This window comes from Pseudocercospora fijiensis (genome assembly GCF_000340215.1).
Source record: "Pseudocercospora fijiensis CIRAD86 unplaced genomic scaffold MYCFIscaffold_9, whole genome shotgun sequence".
NCBI lineage: Eukaryota > Fungi > Ascomycota > Dothideomycetes > Mycosphaerellales > Mycosphaerellaceae > Pseudocercospora > Pseudocercospora fijiensis.
Window position 1 is genome coordinate 1592279 of NW_006921540.1, and position 16165 is coordinate 1608443.

The following is a 16165-nucleotide window of genomic DNA, read 5'->3' on the forward strand; positions in this document are numbered from 1 at the left end:
CGATGCTAAAGGGTTTCTCAACCTCTGGAGCTCCGCTCTTGGATACTATTTCACTGGTAGATTGCGTGATGCCGATTTTGCCGATCTGGGCATCCCGAGAGCAGAATATTTGCCGTTATCCAAACATCGAAAGTGGCCTATCTTGCAATTTAGTACTAGAGCTTCAACTTGCGGCTTGCTTGCCACAGCGACGCAGGCTACACAAGAAGTAGTGAAGCACTTTTGACAGCAGACATGCATCGCAAGTGGGAGAGGGTGTGCAGGTGTACCCGTCGACGATATTCCATTTCATCTATTGATCTGCGTTGATGATTTGAGCGTGGTACTTCGTCCTGGAACTCGTAGCAACACGGTCATCGCAAAACTCGAGAGAATGCTGGCGAGCAGGATAGCAATCATAACCCAGTTCGAACCAATGTACACTGGATCCCTCGTTTTATCAGCAGGCCAACCCGAGAACAGGGCATAATTTGTCACAACTGAGCCCAAATTTCCAAGACCAGACACTAGAGCCGTGGCAGCTGCCACTCCAACCTCACCATGCCTCGGTTGGAATATCTCTGCTGTCCATGTCATAGTGATAGGTACGGTAGGTCCCAGTCCGAAACCAACTACGAGAAGCCCAAAGTAGCGAGCCCATTTGGCTGAGGTGGAATCGCCGGCATAGGTAGTGATCAGGAGACCTATGATCTGAAGAAGCGTGGGGATGCTGAACCAGATCGCTCTTTGCTTGTTAAAGTGGTCACTGATTGGCGTTACGCAAAGAATTCCAATCAAATCACAGATCCAGATGGGCGCGTAGAGAAGACTGAGCTCCACGCCACTGAAAGTTGGATTGATCGCTTTGAGGATTACAGTGCCGTATGACTGAACTCCATTACCAACACCAACCACACCAAAGTACATGACAAGCAAGGGCCAGAAGCGCCAATCAACCAGGACTTTCCACAGATCCCGCATTGTCCAGTCAGAGCTGTGGTATGCAAGACTAAGCTCTCTATAGTGAAGCACTGCATCTTCGCCTTGCAACGCTGGCTTGGTCAGTGGCAAGAGCTTGTTCAGCCAAGTGGATTTCCTCTCCTCGTCTGGCGCCAGCGGTCTTTCCGGAAGCCACCAGATCAGCGCAAATCCGCAGACCAGAGTTACCAGACCCCAGATCAAGAACATCCATTGAAAGCCAACAAGACCACCATCACCATCCAGCTTTTGGAAGCCAGCACTGACAAGACCGACTACGGCTGCAGAGACTTGAGAAGCAGTAAAGTACCAACCCACACGCTTGGCCATCTTGTGCGGAGGATAGAAGAGAGTCAGAAATAGCGACATTCCTGGCCACATGCCAGCTTCTACTGCGCCAAGCAGGAGTCTCAGCACATAGTAGCCTGCGGCGTTCTTCATGCCCACCATAGCTGTGCCGATGATGCCCACACTGATCACAATACGAGCAAGCCAAGCTGAAGGGGAAAGCTTGCTCATTGCCAGGTTGGAAGGCACCTCGAGAACAACATAGGACACGTAGAATAGTGCCAATCCCGTTGACACGCGGTGCGATGAGATGCCAAGATAGCTCCCAAGATCGTGGCCATTACTGGTGTTCATGGTCTGGGCCAGGCCGACATTTGATCGAACGGCTGAGCAGAGGAAGTAGAGGGTCCAAAAGGGAGGGATGATTCTCAAATCGAGCTTTCTGTAGATCTGGCGCATGCGCGACGGCTCGACAGGTTCGCCATTCTCAGGGGCCTCTTCGTTGATTATTCCCGCGTCCTTGTAGGGCTCTTGGGAGCCGGTTCGAAGTGGCCCAGCCATACTTGTCATCTTGCAAGACTTGTACAAGTCGGTCAGAGGGGTAGCCGATGTGAGGAGAAGGAGAAGGCAGCATGTTGATATGAGTGCGTGTCATCACCAGTGGGACGATTTCTTTTTCACCGAGAGCGGATCCTTCTGTGCAGTCGAATTGCGAAGCTTTGCGGAGCTCGGCCCGTTTCCCTCTCGCCATTCTATTCCATATCCAGGGTTCCGTCACACACTTCACGCCCGCTGATCGCGGGGTTTCTAGCCATACGTAAAATCGCTTTTTCTTAGTAGGCCACACGTAAAACTCGATAAGTGGTATATTCCAGTCCTATATAGATATCTAGGTAGGTGCAATATTAAACCGCGAGTCTAAATATAATATTAGCTAGTTTATCCGAGCGTATAGTAGTCGTAGGACCTCGCTATCGCTATTTCTTATATAATCCTTAGTAGGCGCGTCCACCTTATTCTAAAGCGTATATTCCTCGTGTTCCTCCTGTTTCTTATATTCTACTATACGGATCGTATATAAAACTCGGTATAGGGCGTAAAAGGGGCAAAAAGGTAAAAAGGGTATAGGCCGAGCGGTTAACCGAGACGGAGAGGGCAGAGAGGGTAGTAGAACGCGTCGTTTCGAAGTACTACGAATTAGAGGCTAAATCGGATAAGAAGAAGGTTAGCATTCGAGCGCTTTATAAGAGTAAGAAGGCAACTAGCCTATATTCTCGTATTTACTAGCGGTTAAGAGGCCGTAGATCGCTATTTAATCGTCTATTAACTAACACTAAACTAGACGAGTCTTAAGAGCTAGCGCTAGCGGATTATTGTCGAGAGAGGGACGTAATAGGTATATTCTTGCTAGTAGCGTTAATCGTTATCGTAGCGATAGAGATACTAGTTAGCCTATTGCTAGAGGGGATGCCGAAGGATACAATACCGCTATTTAGTATAGACTAGGCCGACCGCTTTCTAAAGCGCTATAGACTTAGCAAAGTCAAGTCTAAGCCGATTAAGGTATAGCGGAAGGAGGCTTACGACCCTTCTATAATAAGGAGTTAGTTTAACCGCTTTAAGGCGATAATTTCGCGACTAGGTATAAAGCCGCGGAATATATAGAATTTTAATAAGACTGGCTTCCGAGTTAGAATAGGTAGTAACGAGTATATCGTTATAATAGATACGAAGCGGCGCGCCTAGACCGAATGTAATAGCAACCGTACGTATATAACTATCGTCGAGACCGTTAATGCCTTCGGTAAGGTAGTAGATTATTAGTTAATTGTAAAAGGTATAATAGTCTAAGAACGGTAGGTACCGAAGGAAGGTAAGTCTATTGCTACTACCTAAGGCAAGAACGACGTTACCTACTAACTAATATACCCTCGTTCTTAGGCAAGGACAACTTCTTAATTACTGTTAATAAGTCTAGATATATAACCGACGATACTACAATGCACTATATCCGCTAGTTTAAGCGGAAGACAAGGCCTAAAGATCTAGAAGAATAGAGGGTGCTTCTATACGATAATTACGGCTTCTACTGCTTTAAGGAGTTTGCAGCCTTTGCAAAGCGGCATAAGATTTAACTATAGGGCCTATAACTACACACTTTACACTTTATGCAGCTGTTAGATATTATCCTGTTCTAGGTATATAAACTGAGGCATAGGCAAGCAGTGTTAGAGGCTATATACCGTAGTATTAGTAAATTCGGAATACCTAAGTTCATCGAGGCGCTCTCGGCTATTCGTAGCAAGACGTTTACCTCTTATAATATAAGGTTAGTATTTCGGAAGATAGGCATATTCCCAATTAATAGGGAGGTCCCTTATAGGCATATTCGAGATTAGTATAGAGCTACTAACTATAACTAGAACTAGCAAACAATTAAGGGCGAATTAGTATAGGAAGAAGTCCGCTATAATAAATCGCTAGCAATAGCGGAGGTCGCTTAGTAGGAGCATATCGCGTCGGTTAAGCAATAACGTTCCGTAGAGCCTACTATTATCGATCTAGAAGGCTAGGCTTACGCTAATAGTCGCTACTACCTCGGGGATCTCGAAAACTTAATTGCTTAGGGCATGCTATCGTTACCCCCTACGCTACCTTAGCGAATACCGATACCCGAACTGCCGCAATAGCTCCTTAATACTACGACTAGCCCTCGTACGATTAAGGCGTCTCGTAGTGCTATACAAGCTTGTAAGGACTTCCGACGTTCTTATCTAAAACTAGCCCTATAGGGTATCGATCCTATATTACTATTATTTAACCTATTTTCCTCGTTACCTATAAAGCAAGTAGAAGAAGCCTATACTATCTTAGTTAACGCGGCTATCTGTAAAGGCGAGGAATATAAGCGTAAATACTAGTCTACGAGCATTATTAAGCGAGCAAAGAAGCGATAGAAGGAGCAGCCTAATCGGCTTATAAGGGTAGGTGCTATCGAGGCGAATAAATTGCGCTTACAAGTTACGTAACAAGACAAGGACCTAGTTAACAATAACCGCCGGAAGATGTTATAGGAGGTATAGAATACTATTAGCAAGGCACGCTTATATCGGCTTAAGTGCAGTAAGGCCTTCCGTATCGTATTTAATAACAATAGCAAGACTAAATAGACAGACGTTAACCTTTAGTCTATCGATAAGCCGCTATAGCGTATCTTCGACCTATAGCTTCTCGATAGCAATAATACCTCGAAGAAGACTAGTAATCTATATGCGACTATTCTTAGCGATTACAGGCGCCGCACCGATATAACTAATAGCGGTATAGTTACCTATAGCTAGAGTAAGCTAAGGATACTGCTATTGCCGACTCGTACTTATAACTATAAAGGCGATATTATAGTATAGACTATTAAGCCAAAGCGGCGACTAAATAGCCTATTCGCGTAAGAGCCTAATACTCGATTAGACTAGCTCTAGCAAGACGAGGCGCTGCTTAATAAAGATACCGTATATACTGCAATTTAGCCTTATTTAGTACCTCCTCGTCGCCGCTACGAGTCTATACAAAGCAAGCGATATTTCTACGAGCCTCCGAAGAAATCTAGTCGTTACAAAGGCGCGGTTGCTAGTAGCAAGAACAACCCTATTAAGCTAGAAGAGGTAGATAGTAGATATAGTAGTAGTTAGCTATTTACTTAGCAAGAAGAGGTAGTAGTTATATAATAGACATATAGGCCGACCTGTAAAGTGATTAACTATATAGTTGACGCGAGGTATACGCGGAGGCCGATTGTTAGCCTATTCTAACTACCTGTAGTCGCAATTTAGTCGCTAATATACCGGAAATCTACTGCTTCTTAACCCTTATCGCACTTATATTCAATTTCCCATTATATGTGCTCTACAACATTATTGTTATCGAATTTTACGTGTGGCCTACTAAGAAAAAGCGATTTTACGTATAGCTTGAATCCCCGAGCTAGGGCGAGGGGTGAAGTGGGCTGACGCAACCCCGGATAATCGATGGACAGCTGAGCGGGTGAACTGTGGAAGATCGAAGGGAGTGTATACACACGCGAAGACACGAAATGAGACAATTTGGCCATTCCCGAGTCAATACACCGAGCCGGCTCATTCAGCCTCCGCAGGCGCATTTCTCCGCGTCGTTATATACCTTCGAGGCCCACACAGCTCGTGCGACCAAGGTATTCATGATACGCATCAAAGAATGGTCCAGGAACGTTTCTAGCGCTCACGCTGATTCTAAGTGTGTCACGACCAGGAGCACATCATGCTCTAGTAGTCGCTGCAGGCGCAGGAGGAATCTGATCACGGGCAAGCCACAACTTGGCCCAGTGCCGCTTCGGCGGTGTGCATTCGCCGTGAGCATTGATTGATTCAAGACTTCTCAAGATGGCAAAACTGACGCTTCGTCTGGCTCGATTCCTGCAGCCTTCACACACACACACTAAGGCAGTCTTTATTGATGTCTCAATGTACGACGACAACAATATACATGCAACGGAGCTCACATGACGTGGCAACATCTGTTTCGTCTCCAGGCAGTTACTGATATGCGTGCGGCGCGACTTTGTACTTCCAGAATGTTTCTGCGCAATGCCCATAGACCATGTTTGCTTTGGTGCGTTTGTGCAAAGCTTTGATCTGGGGGTAAAGATGGTCAGCAACAAGCGCAGTCACGCAGCAAGTCAGAAGCACAATACCATCTGATGAGAAGCGACCCAATCATCATGGTCACGAGCCAGCCAGCCCTGGGGCACGTCTGCTTCGTAATTCTCGTGAACATGGTATTGATCCGTCGTGAAAATCCAGGTTCTATGACACCCATGTTAACTGAAAAGTCGAGGCCGCTTTGGTGCCATATACATTACCCGCTCTCCCTAAGATTGACTTGCATGATCATTAATCCCGGCGTGTGTCCCGGAGAATGCCTCAAATTAATGCCAGGAGCGAGTTCCAAAAAGCTACCATGTACTGCCTTCCAGTTCAAATTCGGATCCAAGTCCTTGGGTAGATAAACACCCAGATCAGACTTGGTAGCGACGGAGTAGAAAGCATGCTTGATCTCCTTCTCGTGAACATAGATTGGGACGTCAGTGCCCTTGAAGTTCTCCAGACCGCCAGCATGGTCGATATGCAGGTGGCCCATGATCACAGCCTTCACGTCCTTGATTTCGTGGCCAGTCTTGGCGATTTGAGCTGGTAGCTCATGCTCCTCGGTGTAATCGCATCGAGCGAAAATGTCATTGGTAGGTGCACCCCAGACTTCAGGGTAATTTTGCCCGGCACCGGTCTCAAACAGGATGAGACCTTCAGTGGGATGCTCGATGAGCACGGAGATGATTACCATCTTGCGCCGAGGAGCTGGCTTGTCCGGTTGAGAGGCGGTGTTGGCTGTGACGCCACGCACGAAGAAACCATCATCTGAAGCATACGGAGTTAGGCAAGGTCTCAGACATGTTGTATGCCTTGTGGTCGTTCGATTTACCTGCTTCGATGTTTCCGCAGTGTAGTAACTATCAAGACTCGACATGAGCAATCTATCTATTGCATTATCCCGACGATCTCATTTACCCATAGCTTCGTGCCCTTCTATCTGTAAGTCTGATGTCATCCGTTTTCAACATCCATACTTACTGGCGGTGCCTGGTTGACGATGTCAAGACCGAAAGGAGCTGCCATTTCGCTAGTTTGAAGAAGAGATGGTGATTGCGAGCACGATTTGTGCAGTCTGTTGTAAGCTAGGGTGAGGAAGATGGAGGTAAGTATGTTTCCAATGCCTGGAGCACCAAGTCAGCCCTCGGTCCGGCTCGTAGTATTGCACCTGCTGGTCCATGTCAAGAATCAGTCAGCTGATGAGTGCATGGCAGTCCTCCCCTCGTCCGCTCCGAATGTCATTTGTGGCATTTTTGTGGAGCAGGCAAGCTCATTATTACCTTCCAAGAGCTCAGAGCTGAACGCCAAAAGTGGCAATTTTGCGGAACGCCATGCCTGAAATGGGAGAATCTCTGTATTCATCTAATCATGATATTTCATGGACATAATTTCTTCCATTCCGGCGCTACGGAGCAGATCCAAGGCAGTCGGTGAGAGATGTCGGGTGATAGGTTGCAGAGCTTGGGCGGCGGCGGATAGAATAGGCACGAAAGAGGCAATACCTGATGTCTATTAGCGTCACGCGTTCGAGTGTGCAAGTGACTGATAGATAGCAATTTTCCCAGCACTGACTTCCGAGGGCCATTCCATTGATTCTTGCACGCCATGATTCCACGTAGGAGGGACGGGGCGCAGCTGAGCAGCATAGTTGGGAGTCAGCGCGGCATTAAGATGCTCGTTGCTGTAGGACTAGGCGATTCCAGATTTGCCGACCTGCCAGGAGAGATGACACAGTGCTGGCCGAGCCGACGAAGACCAGGCCGACGGGGATCCAGCCCACGGCAGAGCCGGGAATGAACAGGTCGCAGCAGTCAATGATCAGCTGTGTATAGACGCGGGAGTCGATTGCAGGCGTCACGACGGCCGGCTTCTGCTCCGGCGTTTCGTCAATTTGCGTGGGCGCTTTGGCGGTGGCCGACAAGATTCGGGATGCGATCTGCCATAGGCCGAGGATGATGGAGAGTACGAGGGCGTAGAACCAGGCTTTGTTGGCTTCTCTTTGCACGTTTGCCGCCCATTCTGACGCGGAGACGCCGAGTGCATTGCCCTGCGCCATCTGAGCTTTCCGATGCCGATGCCTCGCGCAGATGCAGGCAGGCAGGCAGGCTGGCTGGCTTACGATGCTTCCCATCTCGAGGAAGAAGTAGAGGCCCAGGAAGGAGCATTTGCCAACTTCAAGGAGCGTGATCACAGGCGCCTGCTGCTTGCGGAAGGCGTGCAAAGCGGCCACCCAGCACGGATGCCATTTCAAGAAGCGGAAGTAGCGTCGGCCTGTGTCACGGTGCATCAGTGTTCCGCCATCCGCCATCCTCCGACCATCTCCTCGACAAACACACCCACCCAGAGCGAACTGCGCTCGCAATTTGAGCACCGTGTCGACGTCGTCAGCAAACGCCGGCAGCCCGCATGCGATGGTGCAGAAGCCTTGCAACAGTCTCAGCAGCTTTTCCAGCCCAGCCGCGTCATCTGCATATCGAACGAGGCCGGCGAGAAGCATCATCGCGAAGCACAAAGGGAAGTGACAAGTCCTCGTGTCTGGTCCTCGGAAAGTTTTCGTTCGCGTCGCGTCACCGCACGGCTGACAAGGCGAACGAACGACCGGGATGTCGATGTCATCCCTGATCAGCCCCTCCGAAGACTTCGCATCTCAACCTCAACCGCGGGACAGACTTCGGATCGGAGTGACTTGGCGGGATTATGAGTCGGATAGCAGGGCGGACATCGAGGCATCAGCATCAACGCTATGAAGGATTGACGGCCCAGCTACAACTATCGCTCGAGGTGCTCAGCAGGCTGGGAGCAAGAGGGAGGCCGGAAACTTGAAAGGACATGGAGCGCAGGAACAACATTCTGCATGGGAGAGAGAACATACCTCGCGTAGCAGAGAAAATACCATGCGTAGCAGAGAATATCCCACGCGTAGCAGAGAACATACCACGCGTAGCAGAGAACATACCACACTCTACGCGACGACGTCTACCTAGTATGAGTAACGGAAGGCTGGGTTCTCGAAATCCGTCTTGTCCTCCATGATGCCCTCCGTGAGCTGCGCACCTTCTGGCGCCCGTCCATACATAGCATCTCGCTTCCTGTTCCGCCGTATCAGCATCGCCCGGATGATGAACGACAGCACGATTTGGCCAGAAGCACATGCCATAGTTACCGTGCATCCCGTGGAATAGGTCGGTGCCTCGCTCTGGAGGAAAGCATGCGGTCCGATGATATTGCCCACGCAGTATGCGAGGAAGACCAGCGCCGTCGCCGTAACTCGCTTGCTGTACCCGCCGACGTTGTTTGCAGGCAGCTGGAGAGCGATGACAAGAGAAGCCACGTATGCCCCCGAAATGTAGTTGCAAACCAATAGGCCTTTGTTATGCTCTGCGGTGTGCGGAAGCTGCCACAGCAAAGCCGTCGCAAGAATCGTTGGGCACACGTACAACGCCATGATGTACGTTCGAATGTTCTTGAATTTACTCGCCAACCAAGGACCTCCGAAGACGAAGAAAACCTGCCACATTCCTGTCGGTATGCCGTACGCCGTCGTCAGAAGCGGTCTGCCCCCGGCCAAGCCCTTGATAATGAGCTTGGAGAAGTTCGCCAGACCGCCATTCACCGTCTCGTTGAGCAGTACGAAGAAGAAAAGTAGCCAGACCTGAGGATCAACCAATGCCTCCTTGACCTGACCCATCTTAATGGTCGCGTTGAAGACACCGGTTTGGTTCTGCTGCGCTCGAGCGATCAGCGTGGCTTTTTCGTGCGAGCTAAAGCGCTTCGCCGTCATGATGTTGTTCGGCAGGAAGAATAGCATCATGACACCCCAGCACACTGTCAACCCACCGGCGAGGAGAAATATGATTCTCCACACGTCCCAGCCCTTGGCCTGACCAACCGCGAAAAACAGAATCCCACCGACCGATGCGCCGACACCATTGAAGCAGTAGAACAGTCCGGCTCGAGAAGACTGCTCCTTGCGAAGATACCACTGGCCGACGATCATCATGAAAACTGGCGTGATCAGCGACTCGAAGCAGCCGAGCAGGAATCGGCAAATGGCTAGTCCGACGAAATTGTGGCTCGATGCCATGATCATGAGAATGCTGCCCCAGCAAATGATGGCCACGGACACTACAGTACCAGTCGGTAGCTTCTGCGCAACATACGACATGGGCCATTCTGCGACAAGATAGCCAAAGTAGAAAATGCTCACAAGCCAGCTATACTGCTTCTGCGTTGTATTGGTACTCTCGAACAAGTCGAAGACGGCCGCATATGACAGAGACTGGATGGAACATCGTCAGCATCGATATCTCATCGAACGTCTACCACCATGCTTACCTGCTTGTCGATATACTGGAGCAGATACGTACCGCAGAGGAGCGGCATCAGCATCCAATCAACTTTCTTGACCAGCTTCTTGATGCCGGCAGTGTCTGCCAGCATGGCATTGAGATCATCGTGCGAGATGTCATTCGTTCGAAGGAATACTTCAGCCTGATCCAGGTCCTTGATTTCGCCCTCCTTCAAGCTTCCACTTTGTGACACGGTTGTCTCCAGGCCACCCTTTCCTAGACTATTCTTCTCCGCCATTTGGATGTCGTGCTCTTGCGAAGTCGTCATTCTTGCTTCCTGTTCTATTCGCTCCTCTCAAGGACGTTTGAAAGCCAGCCAAAAGGCGACGCAAGAGCAGGCGGCATCGAGTAAATAGATTTCAGGAGCACATCCGCCACTGCATCGCGACCTGTTTCCGAGTCCTTGCCCGCAAGAATCTTGCCCGTCCTGGATCGCCTATCAAGACCCCGGGATGATGAAAGCGGCATGTGGGCAAATGTGCATTGTGCATTGTGCAAATGAGAACGCCGAGCAATAGCCGTGGCGCTAGAATGGCGCGCACCACAGAAATCCTGGCGCGCTCGAGCACCGAGGCACACGGAATCGTCTTCTGTTTCTGCATGAAGTCGTTGTAAAGATGTCGGACAGGAAAGGCGTACAAGAGTCTGATATTGCACGGCCTCGGCGGAATTCAAGGCATCAGTCTCCCATTCCGAGATCCACAATCCTTCTGGCCTCGTTGGTCGCGTTCTTGGTCGGTTACAATTTTGTTCCCAGTGTGCATCGGAAGGTTCAGACCTTTTTCTCTCTGGAGAAATGGAACATCGATACCCACCCAGAGGTCACAATATCTCAAGGCACATTCATTGGCACGCTATTGGAAAGCAACAATCATCCGGTACCTATCGAGGCATTCCTTGGCATTCGGTACGCAGAGCCACCAGTTGGAGAACGACGATTTGCTCGAGCTGTACCTCTGCCGGATAGCAATGCTACGATTCAGGCTACGGAATACTCTTCACGTTGTCCTGGGAAACAGCTACTCCGGATCCCAGCGACACCTTGGCTCGAACCGTCCGAAGACTGCCTGACTCTCAATGTCTTTCGATGGAGAGGCAGCTTCCAGAACGCCAAGTATCCCGTCCTCGTATATTTCCATGGAGGTGCCTTCAACAGAGGCTTCGCTGCCATGCATGATACCGCCTCTATGCTGGCCAATTCCGAAGAGCCCTTCATTGCAGTATCCTTCAACTACAGGATTGGCGCCTTGGGCTTCTTGAACAGCCAGCTTACAGCCAAGGAGGGTCAGCTCAATCTCGGACTGCACGACCAGAAGCTGGTACTCGAATGGGTTCAGAAGCATATCGAAGCTTTTGGCGGTGACCCGAACGATGTAACAATCGCTGGTCTTTCGGCCGGTGCCCACAGCATCGGCCATCATATCTTCGACATCAATGAGAAGAGAGAGCTCTTCCACAAAGCCGTCATCGAGTCCGGCGGCGCAACATCAAGAGTCGTCCACCCAGCAGACTCCAAGCTTCACCGGGTCCAATTTGAGAAATTTGCCGCTGAAGTGGGATGTGACCTCCAGGAAGAAGCTTTGATTCTGCCATGCCTTCGCCAGGCTTCCACGGAGGCCGTCCAGGCTGCCCAAAGCAAGATTTTCGATGAATACAATCCTAGCGTGAGATGGGCCTGGCAGCCAGTTCTCGACGATGAGATTATATCTCGCCGACCACTCGATGCATGGAAGTCTGGCAGATGGCACAAAGTCCCAATCATGACTGGCTTCAACCATAATGAAGGTACCATGTACGTGCCCAAGAAGATGTCCGACAGCAGCGAATTTACCAGCTTCTTCGCGACACTTCTGCCACAGCTGAGCAAGAGTGATCTCAAGGCCTTGAACGAGCTTTACCCAGATCCTGCCATGGACAAGGCATCCCCATACGTTGACACGAGGAACATATCCGCGCTTGGGGTTGGCAAACAATATAAGCGAGTCGAGGCAGCCTACGGCCAGTATGCTTATGTGTGCCCCGTGCGCCAGACAGTCAATTATGCCAGCCAAGGCCAGGGGCCATCAGTGTATCTCTACCACTGGGCTCTGAACAGGACCGTCCTCGGTGGTGCAAACCACGGTGACCAAATCTTCTACGAAACAATGTCGCCCCTCGTGCGTGAAATCTCAGCGACTCAGGATGAGCTCGCCAAGAAGTTCCTGTCTTACGTGACCTCATTCATAACCACTGGTGATCCAAACGCTCTTGAAGGACGGAAAGCAGTGCAGAGACCCAGATGGGAGCCATTCAGCAGGTCTGATGGTGGTGGTCGAACCATGATCTTTGGTCTCGGCAACGACGAACCGGCCGGCGGGGACAATGTTGGGGTTGCTGCTCAATTTGTACACGATCAGTGGGCGAAAGGAGCTTGCGGTTTCTGGTGGGCAAAGTCAGAGGTTCCGGAGGACTAAGCGATTGCGATGTCATATGACTTGAGACGAGTATAAATTTGAAAACAAGGCATGCTCCTGGGCACATTGTTGTAGATGTACCGTTGAATATCGACAGTCGCGAGACTCATTTAGACGAGACCGAGATCCTTCTCGCCGTGAAAACCACAAAATACGGATCTTCGACAAAGTCTTTCCAGAATTCCGGGTCTTCTTGGAATAGCTCCGTTTCCTTTGGATCTAAGTTCTGTACGTCGATGACTCCGAGCGTGTTGGGGATATATGTGTCGCCTCGCAGGCTGATCTCGGTGGAGCAAGAGTAGAAGGTGAAGGGTGGCTTGGTATTGACCAGGACCTGGCACCTCACAGCGCGTGTCGCTGTCTGTTCGATGAGGGTTGCCCTCGCGCCATATTTGCCATCCTGGACGCAGCGGGACCATGGATTCTGGATTCTGGCGCCAATCATTCGGCCTCCGGGCTTGAGGTATGCAGCAATGTTTCTCCACATAGAGACCAACTCCTCCACTGTCTCTATGTGATCGAAAGGAAATGAGCCCATGATGATATCGTAGCCTTGGATCGGTAGCTCTTTGATCTGCTCCCACAGAGGCAGCACTATGTCGCCGCGATACCAATGGATTACCTCTCGACCAGCCTCAGCCTCGATCTTCTTTCCCACTTCCATCATCGCCTCGCTGATATCAACAACATCGATTCGATCGGCTCCCCCTTCAATTGCAACGCGAGCATGGTCTCCAGTCCCACCGGCAATGTCGAGAATTCGGAGTCCAGTGCAGTTTCCGAGTGCCTTTGATATCAAAGCCTTCTCCATCTTGCCATGTGGGAGGTCCTTTGGGCTGACGTACTGCTGGGCGATACCATCATACTGGGTGGGTTCGAATCCAGCGTAAGTTCCAGGCGTTTTCCGTCTACGCGAGCAGAGTTCTTCAGCTGTGCACAAGAAAGCATCCGCATCGAATGCTCGAGCAATGCTTTCGGTATGCATGTTGACCGTATTATTGTTGCTGATCCGTGATGATCAAAGCGGCTGATGTAGTCAGGCGGCTGTCTCAGCGCGTATATCTATGGTGACCGCAGTAGCCACGGAGATCGGATGCGTTTCAGCCGCTCAAAGCTGGCGAGTGAGGTGGCCAAGACAAAGCATCACTGGGTTGCTCTTCCTGGTGCAGGGTTGCGTTTAGGAAGGCTCCCAGACAAGCGATCTGGGGAATTGGCCAGGGACGGCGATGGAAGCGAGGTAGGTCCGCCAGTCAGAACTGATGTCATGTGCTGCAACAGCCTTGGACCCGAGCACGGCGTGGTCTCGGAAAGCGATCCTTCTGAATTGCCTTCACTGCCCAGCCCACGGCTTCGGGTGCTCAGCGTGCCGAAGATATTTGGGTGAACACGGAAAACGTGACGATCCATGTCAAATGCTTGGTTTTGACTTTGACCACATTATTATCAACAACCTCTCGCCAACTTGGCTTACTCGCACCGTCTGATGACTGTGACGAGCTATTTTCGATGTAGTGCATCATCCTGGCAGGTATATATGACGGCGGGATGGCCTCAGAAACACAAACTTCAATTTCTTCGGCTACGTACGGACGGCTCTGCCTCTGAGACACGCGGAAGTGGTGATCACACCTCCGACAGATGCTCTTCGGAGGATTGACATGATCCGCTTCTGGTCAGAGTTCTGTTCCAGGCCATGCACACCGACGGGCAGACACCTACTCTCCCGGCTTGAGGGCATCAGCCAGCGGAACTGGTTGGAAGGGATAGCCGATGTTCGCGTATGATCATGGATGACGATGGCAGCGACGAATCACGCTCGTTTTGGCTTCGAGCTGCCGCCTCGACTGGTGGAGACAATGATGCTGATGGCAGAGAGGAGCTCCCAGGCGAGCACCGGATAGATTGACCCGCGCTGCCACAGTCCAACAGGTGTCTTCCAATCCCATTCGGGCAGGGCAAGGAAGCGATAGAAGCTGTACAGACCACTCATGCCCAAGCCAAGGCTGAGAGCTCTGAAGGCCGTGGGACTTTCGTGGCGGCCCAAGTGGGTGGCGACAAGGGCAGAGAGGATGGAGTTCAGATTGCCCGCGATGGAAACCAGCGCCAAGCCGGTCCAGTGCCATCCGATGATCTTCCAAAACTTCTCGCGAGGGCCGCCATGGATGCAGCCCAGAAGGAGCATGCCAGCAGCGAACAACAGGGTCAGCAGGAAGCGGAAGGTGCGGAGCGTGGCAGTGTGTTGCGTGGCACGCGTACGGCTGGCGTACAAGAGGACGAGCTGGGCAACAGCGAAGATGGCGCCTGCTTGGAAGAAGTTGTAGTTTTGTGCTGCGAAGCGATGCGAGGTGACATTGTAGTGTTTCAGGGGATGGACCTGTCGGTAGTCGACGCCCAGGTCACTGAGCGACTCGATGGACCAGTCGTACCTTCGCTCGCCATGCTCGAAGCCGGACTGCGCGTAAAGCTCCAAGAAGGCCCAGCCCGCAACGCTCGCCACATACAATGCCGCGGGGAGCAGCACGAGCATCGATCCGGACGTCGGCGCGTGGGCGTGGGCGTGGGAAGCCATTCGGGGGTGGGATGAAGAGGGAGAGCAGCGTGGTGTGGGGGAGGAAATGCTGCGCTGCGGTCGATAAATACAATACCGTCGGCGTGAGAGGGAGAGTGCTGGCCTACCACGTTAAATGCTCGTCGCCCTCGCCCTCGCCCTCGCACCGCCCCGCCCCGCCCCGCCCCGCCCCGCCCCCTCATCTCACAAGGTAAAGGTATCGCCGCCGGTGCCTTCCTTGTTCGGGCTTTTGCGTTTGCGCCGGCCGACGTGACCCGAAAGTCTAAACGACATCTCCGTCTTCGTTGTCCTTTCCTCCTTCTTGCTCCTGATGGATCATGTCAGCTGCGACGGGACAGACGGGTGACAGCACGGAAGGTCTCGTGGAGGATGCGATGTCATACGTGGAAAAGCGATGAATGTCATTATTGACCAAGGCCATGCATGCCCCATTCCATCCCTTTGTAGTTGCAATTTTCATGCCCAATTCTAAGGTTTCCGGCTAGAAGGGGTGGCTTCGGGTGCGGCAACCTACGCACTGACCAAATTATTGCCTTAGCATCAGATAGACCCTGCTCTTATAGTAGATAGTATATGAATAGCTAGCTCTTTTATATAATAGTATAGCTTTAGGTCTCTTTAGTATATTTCCTTAGTTAAGTAACGACCGGCTTACTAACGAATAGTAGCAATCGGACGAGGAAGAAATAGTAGCTATAGATAGTGGTTTGTCGGCTCGAGTAGTAGCAGGGGAAGCGGATTCGTATAGTAGAGACGAGTCGTTCGATTCTAGTAAGTTTATAGTATATAATAGTACTAGACTTCCTAAGGAATAGAACTTCTAGCCTCTATAACTACCTAATAGTGCAAATTCGTACTAGTAGCGGCAAT

At 50.9% G+C, this 16165-nt stretch overlaps 8 protein-coding genes across 8 annotated transcripts; 2 read left to right on the forward strand and 6 right to left on the reverse strand.

Annotated features, from left to right (window-relative positions):
- Positions 1-288: 288 nt before the first annotated feature.
- Positions 289-1806, reverse strand: MYCFIDRAFT_37303 (uncharacterized protein; the record flags this gene model as incomplete). Its single annotated transcript, XM_007932339.1, has 1 exon — positions 289-1806. The coding sequence occupies one exon, from the start codon at positions 1804-1806 to the stop codon at positions 289-291; it is 1518 nt and encodes a 505-aa protein (XP_007930530.1).
- A 4007-nt stretch (positions 1807-5813) lies between these two features.
- Positions 5814-6801, reverse strand: MYCFIDRAFT_36838 (uncharacterized protein; the record flags this gene model as incomplete). Its single annotated transcript, XM_007932313.1, has 3 exons — positions 5814-5912; positions 5972-6083; positions 6140-6801. 3 exons carry the CDS (start codon positions 6799-6801, stop codon positions 5814-5816), a joined length of 873 nt encoding a protein of 290 aa, XP_007930504.1.
- Positions 6802-6875: 74 nt separating this feature from the next.
- On the forward strand, positions 6876-7263 carry MYCFIDRAFT_178619 (uncharacterized protein; the record flags this gene model as incomplete). The annotated part of the gene is made up of 2 exons (XM_007932654.1): positions 6876-6973; positions 7014-7263. 2 exons carry the CDS (start codon positions 6876-6878, stop codon positions 7261-7263), a joined length of 348 nt encoding a protein of 115 aa, XP_007930845.1.
- A 327-nt stretch (positions 7264-7590) lies between these two features.
- MYCFIDRAFT_36825 (uncharacterized protein) lies at positions 7591-8421 on the reverse strand (the record flags this gene model as incomplete). Its single annotated transcript, XM_007932311.1, has 3 exons — positions 7591-7971; positions 8044-8195; positions 8265-8421. 3 exons carry the CDS (start codon positions 8419-8421, stop codon positions 7591-7593), a joined length of 690 nt encoding a protein of 229 aa, XP_007930502.1.
- Positions 8422-8904: 483 nt separating this feature from the next.
- Positions 8905-10511, reverse strand: MYCFIDRAFT_80892 (uncharacterized protein; the record flags this gene model as incomplete). The annotated part of the gene is made up of 2 exons (XM_007932655.1): positions 8905-10203; positions 10260-10511. 2 exons carry the CDS (start codon positions 10509-10511, stop codon positions 8905-8907), a joined length of 1551 nt encoding a protein of 516 aa, XP_007930846.1.
- A 379-nt stretch (positions 10512-10890) lies between these two features.
- Positions 10891-12726, forward strand: MYCFIDRAFT_190754 (uncharacterized protein; the record flags this gene model as incomplete). The annotated part of the gene is made up of 2 exons (XM_007932656.1): positions 10891-11029; positions 11093-12726. 2 exons carry the CDS (start codon positions 10891-10893, stop codon positions 12724-12726), a joined length of 1773 nt encoding a protein of 590 aa, XP_007930847.1.
- A 106-nt stretch (positions 12727-12832) lies between these two features.
- MYCFIDRAFT_80894 (uncharacterized protein) lies at positions 12833-13711 on the reverse strand (the record flags this gene model as incomplete). Its single annotated transcript, XM_007932657.1, has 1 exon — positions 12833-13711. The coding sequence occupies one exon, from the start codon at positions 13709-13711 to the stop codon at positions 12833-12835; it is 879 nt and encodes a 292-aa protein (XP_007930848.1).
- An 825-nt stretch (positions 13712-14536) lies between these two features.
- Positions 14537-15295, reverse strand: MYCFIDRAFT_80895 (uncharacterized protein; the record flags this gene model as incomplete). The annotated part of the gene is made up of 1 exon (XM_007932658.1): positions 14537-15295. The coding sequence occupies one exon, from the start codon at positions 15293-15295 to the stop codon at positions 14537-14539; it is 759 nt and encodes a 252-aa protein (XP_007930849.1).
- Positions 15296-16165: the final 870 nt, after the last annotated feature.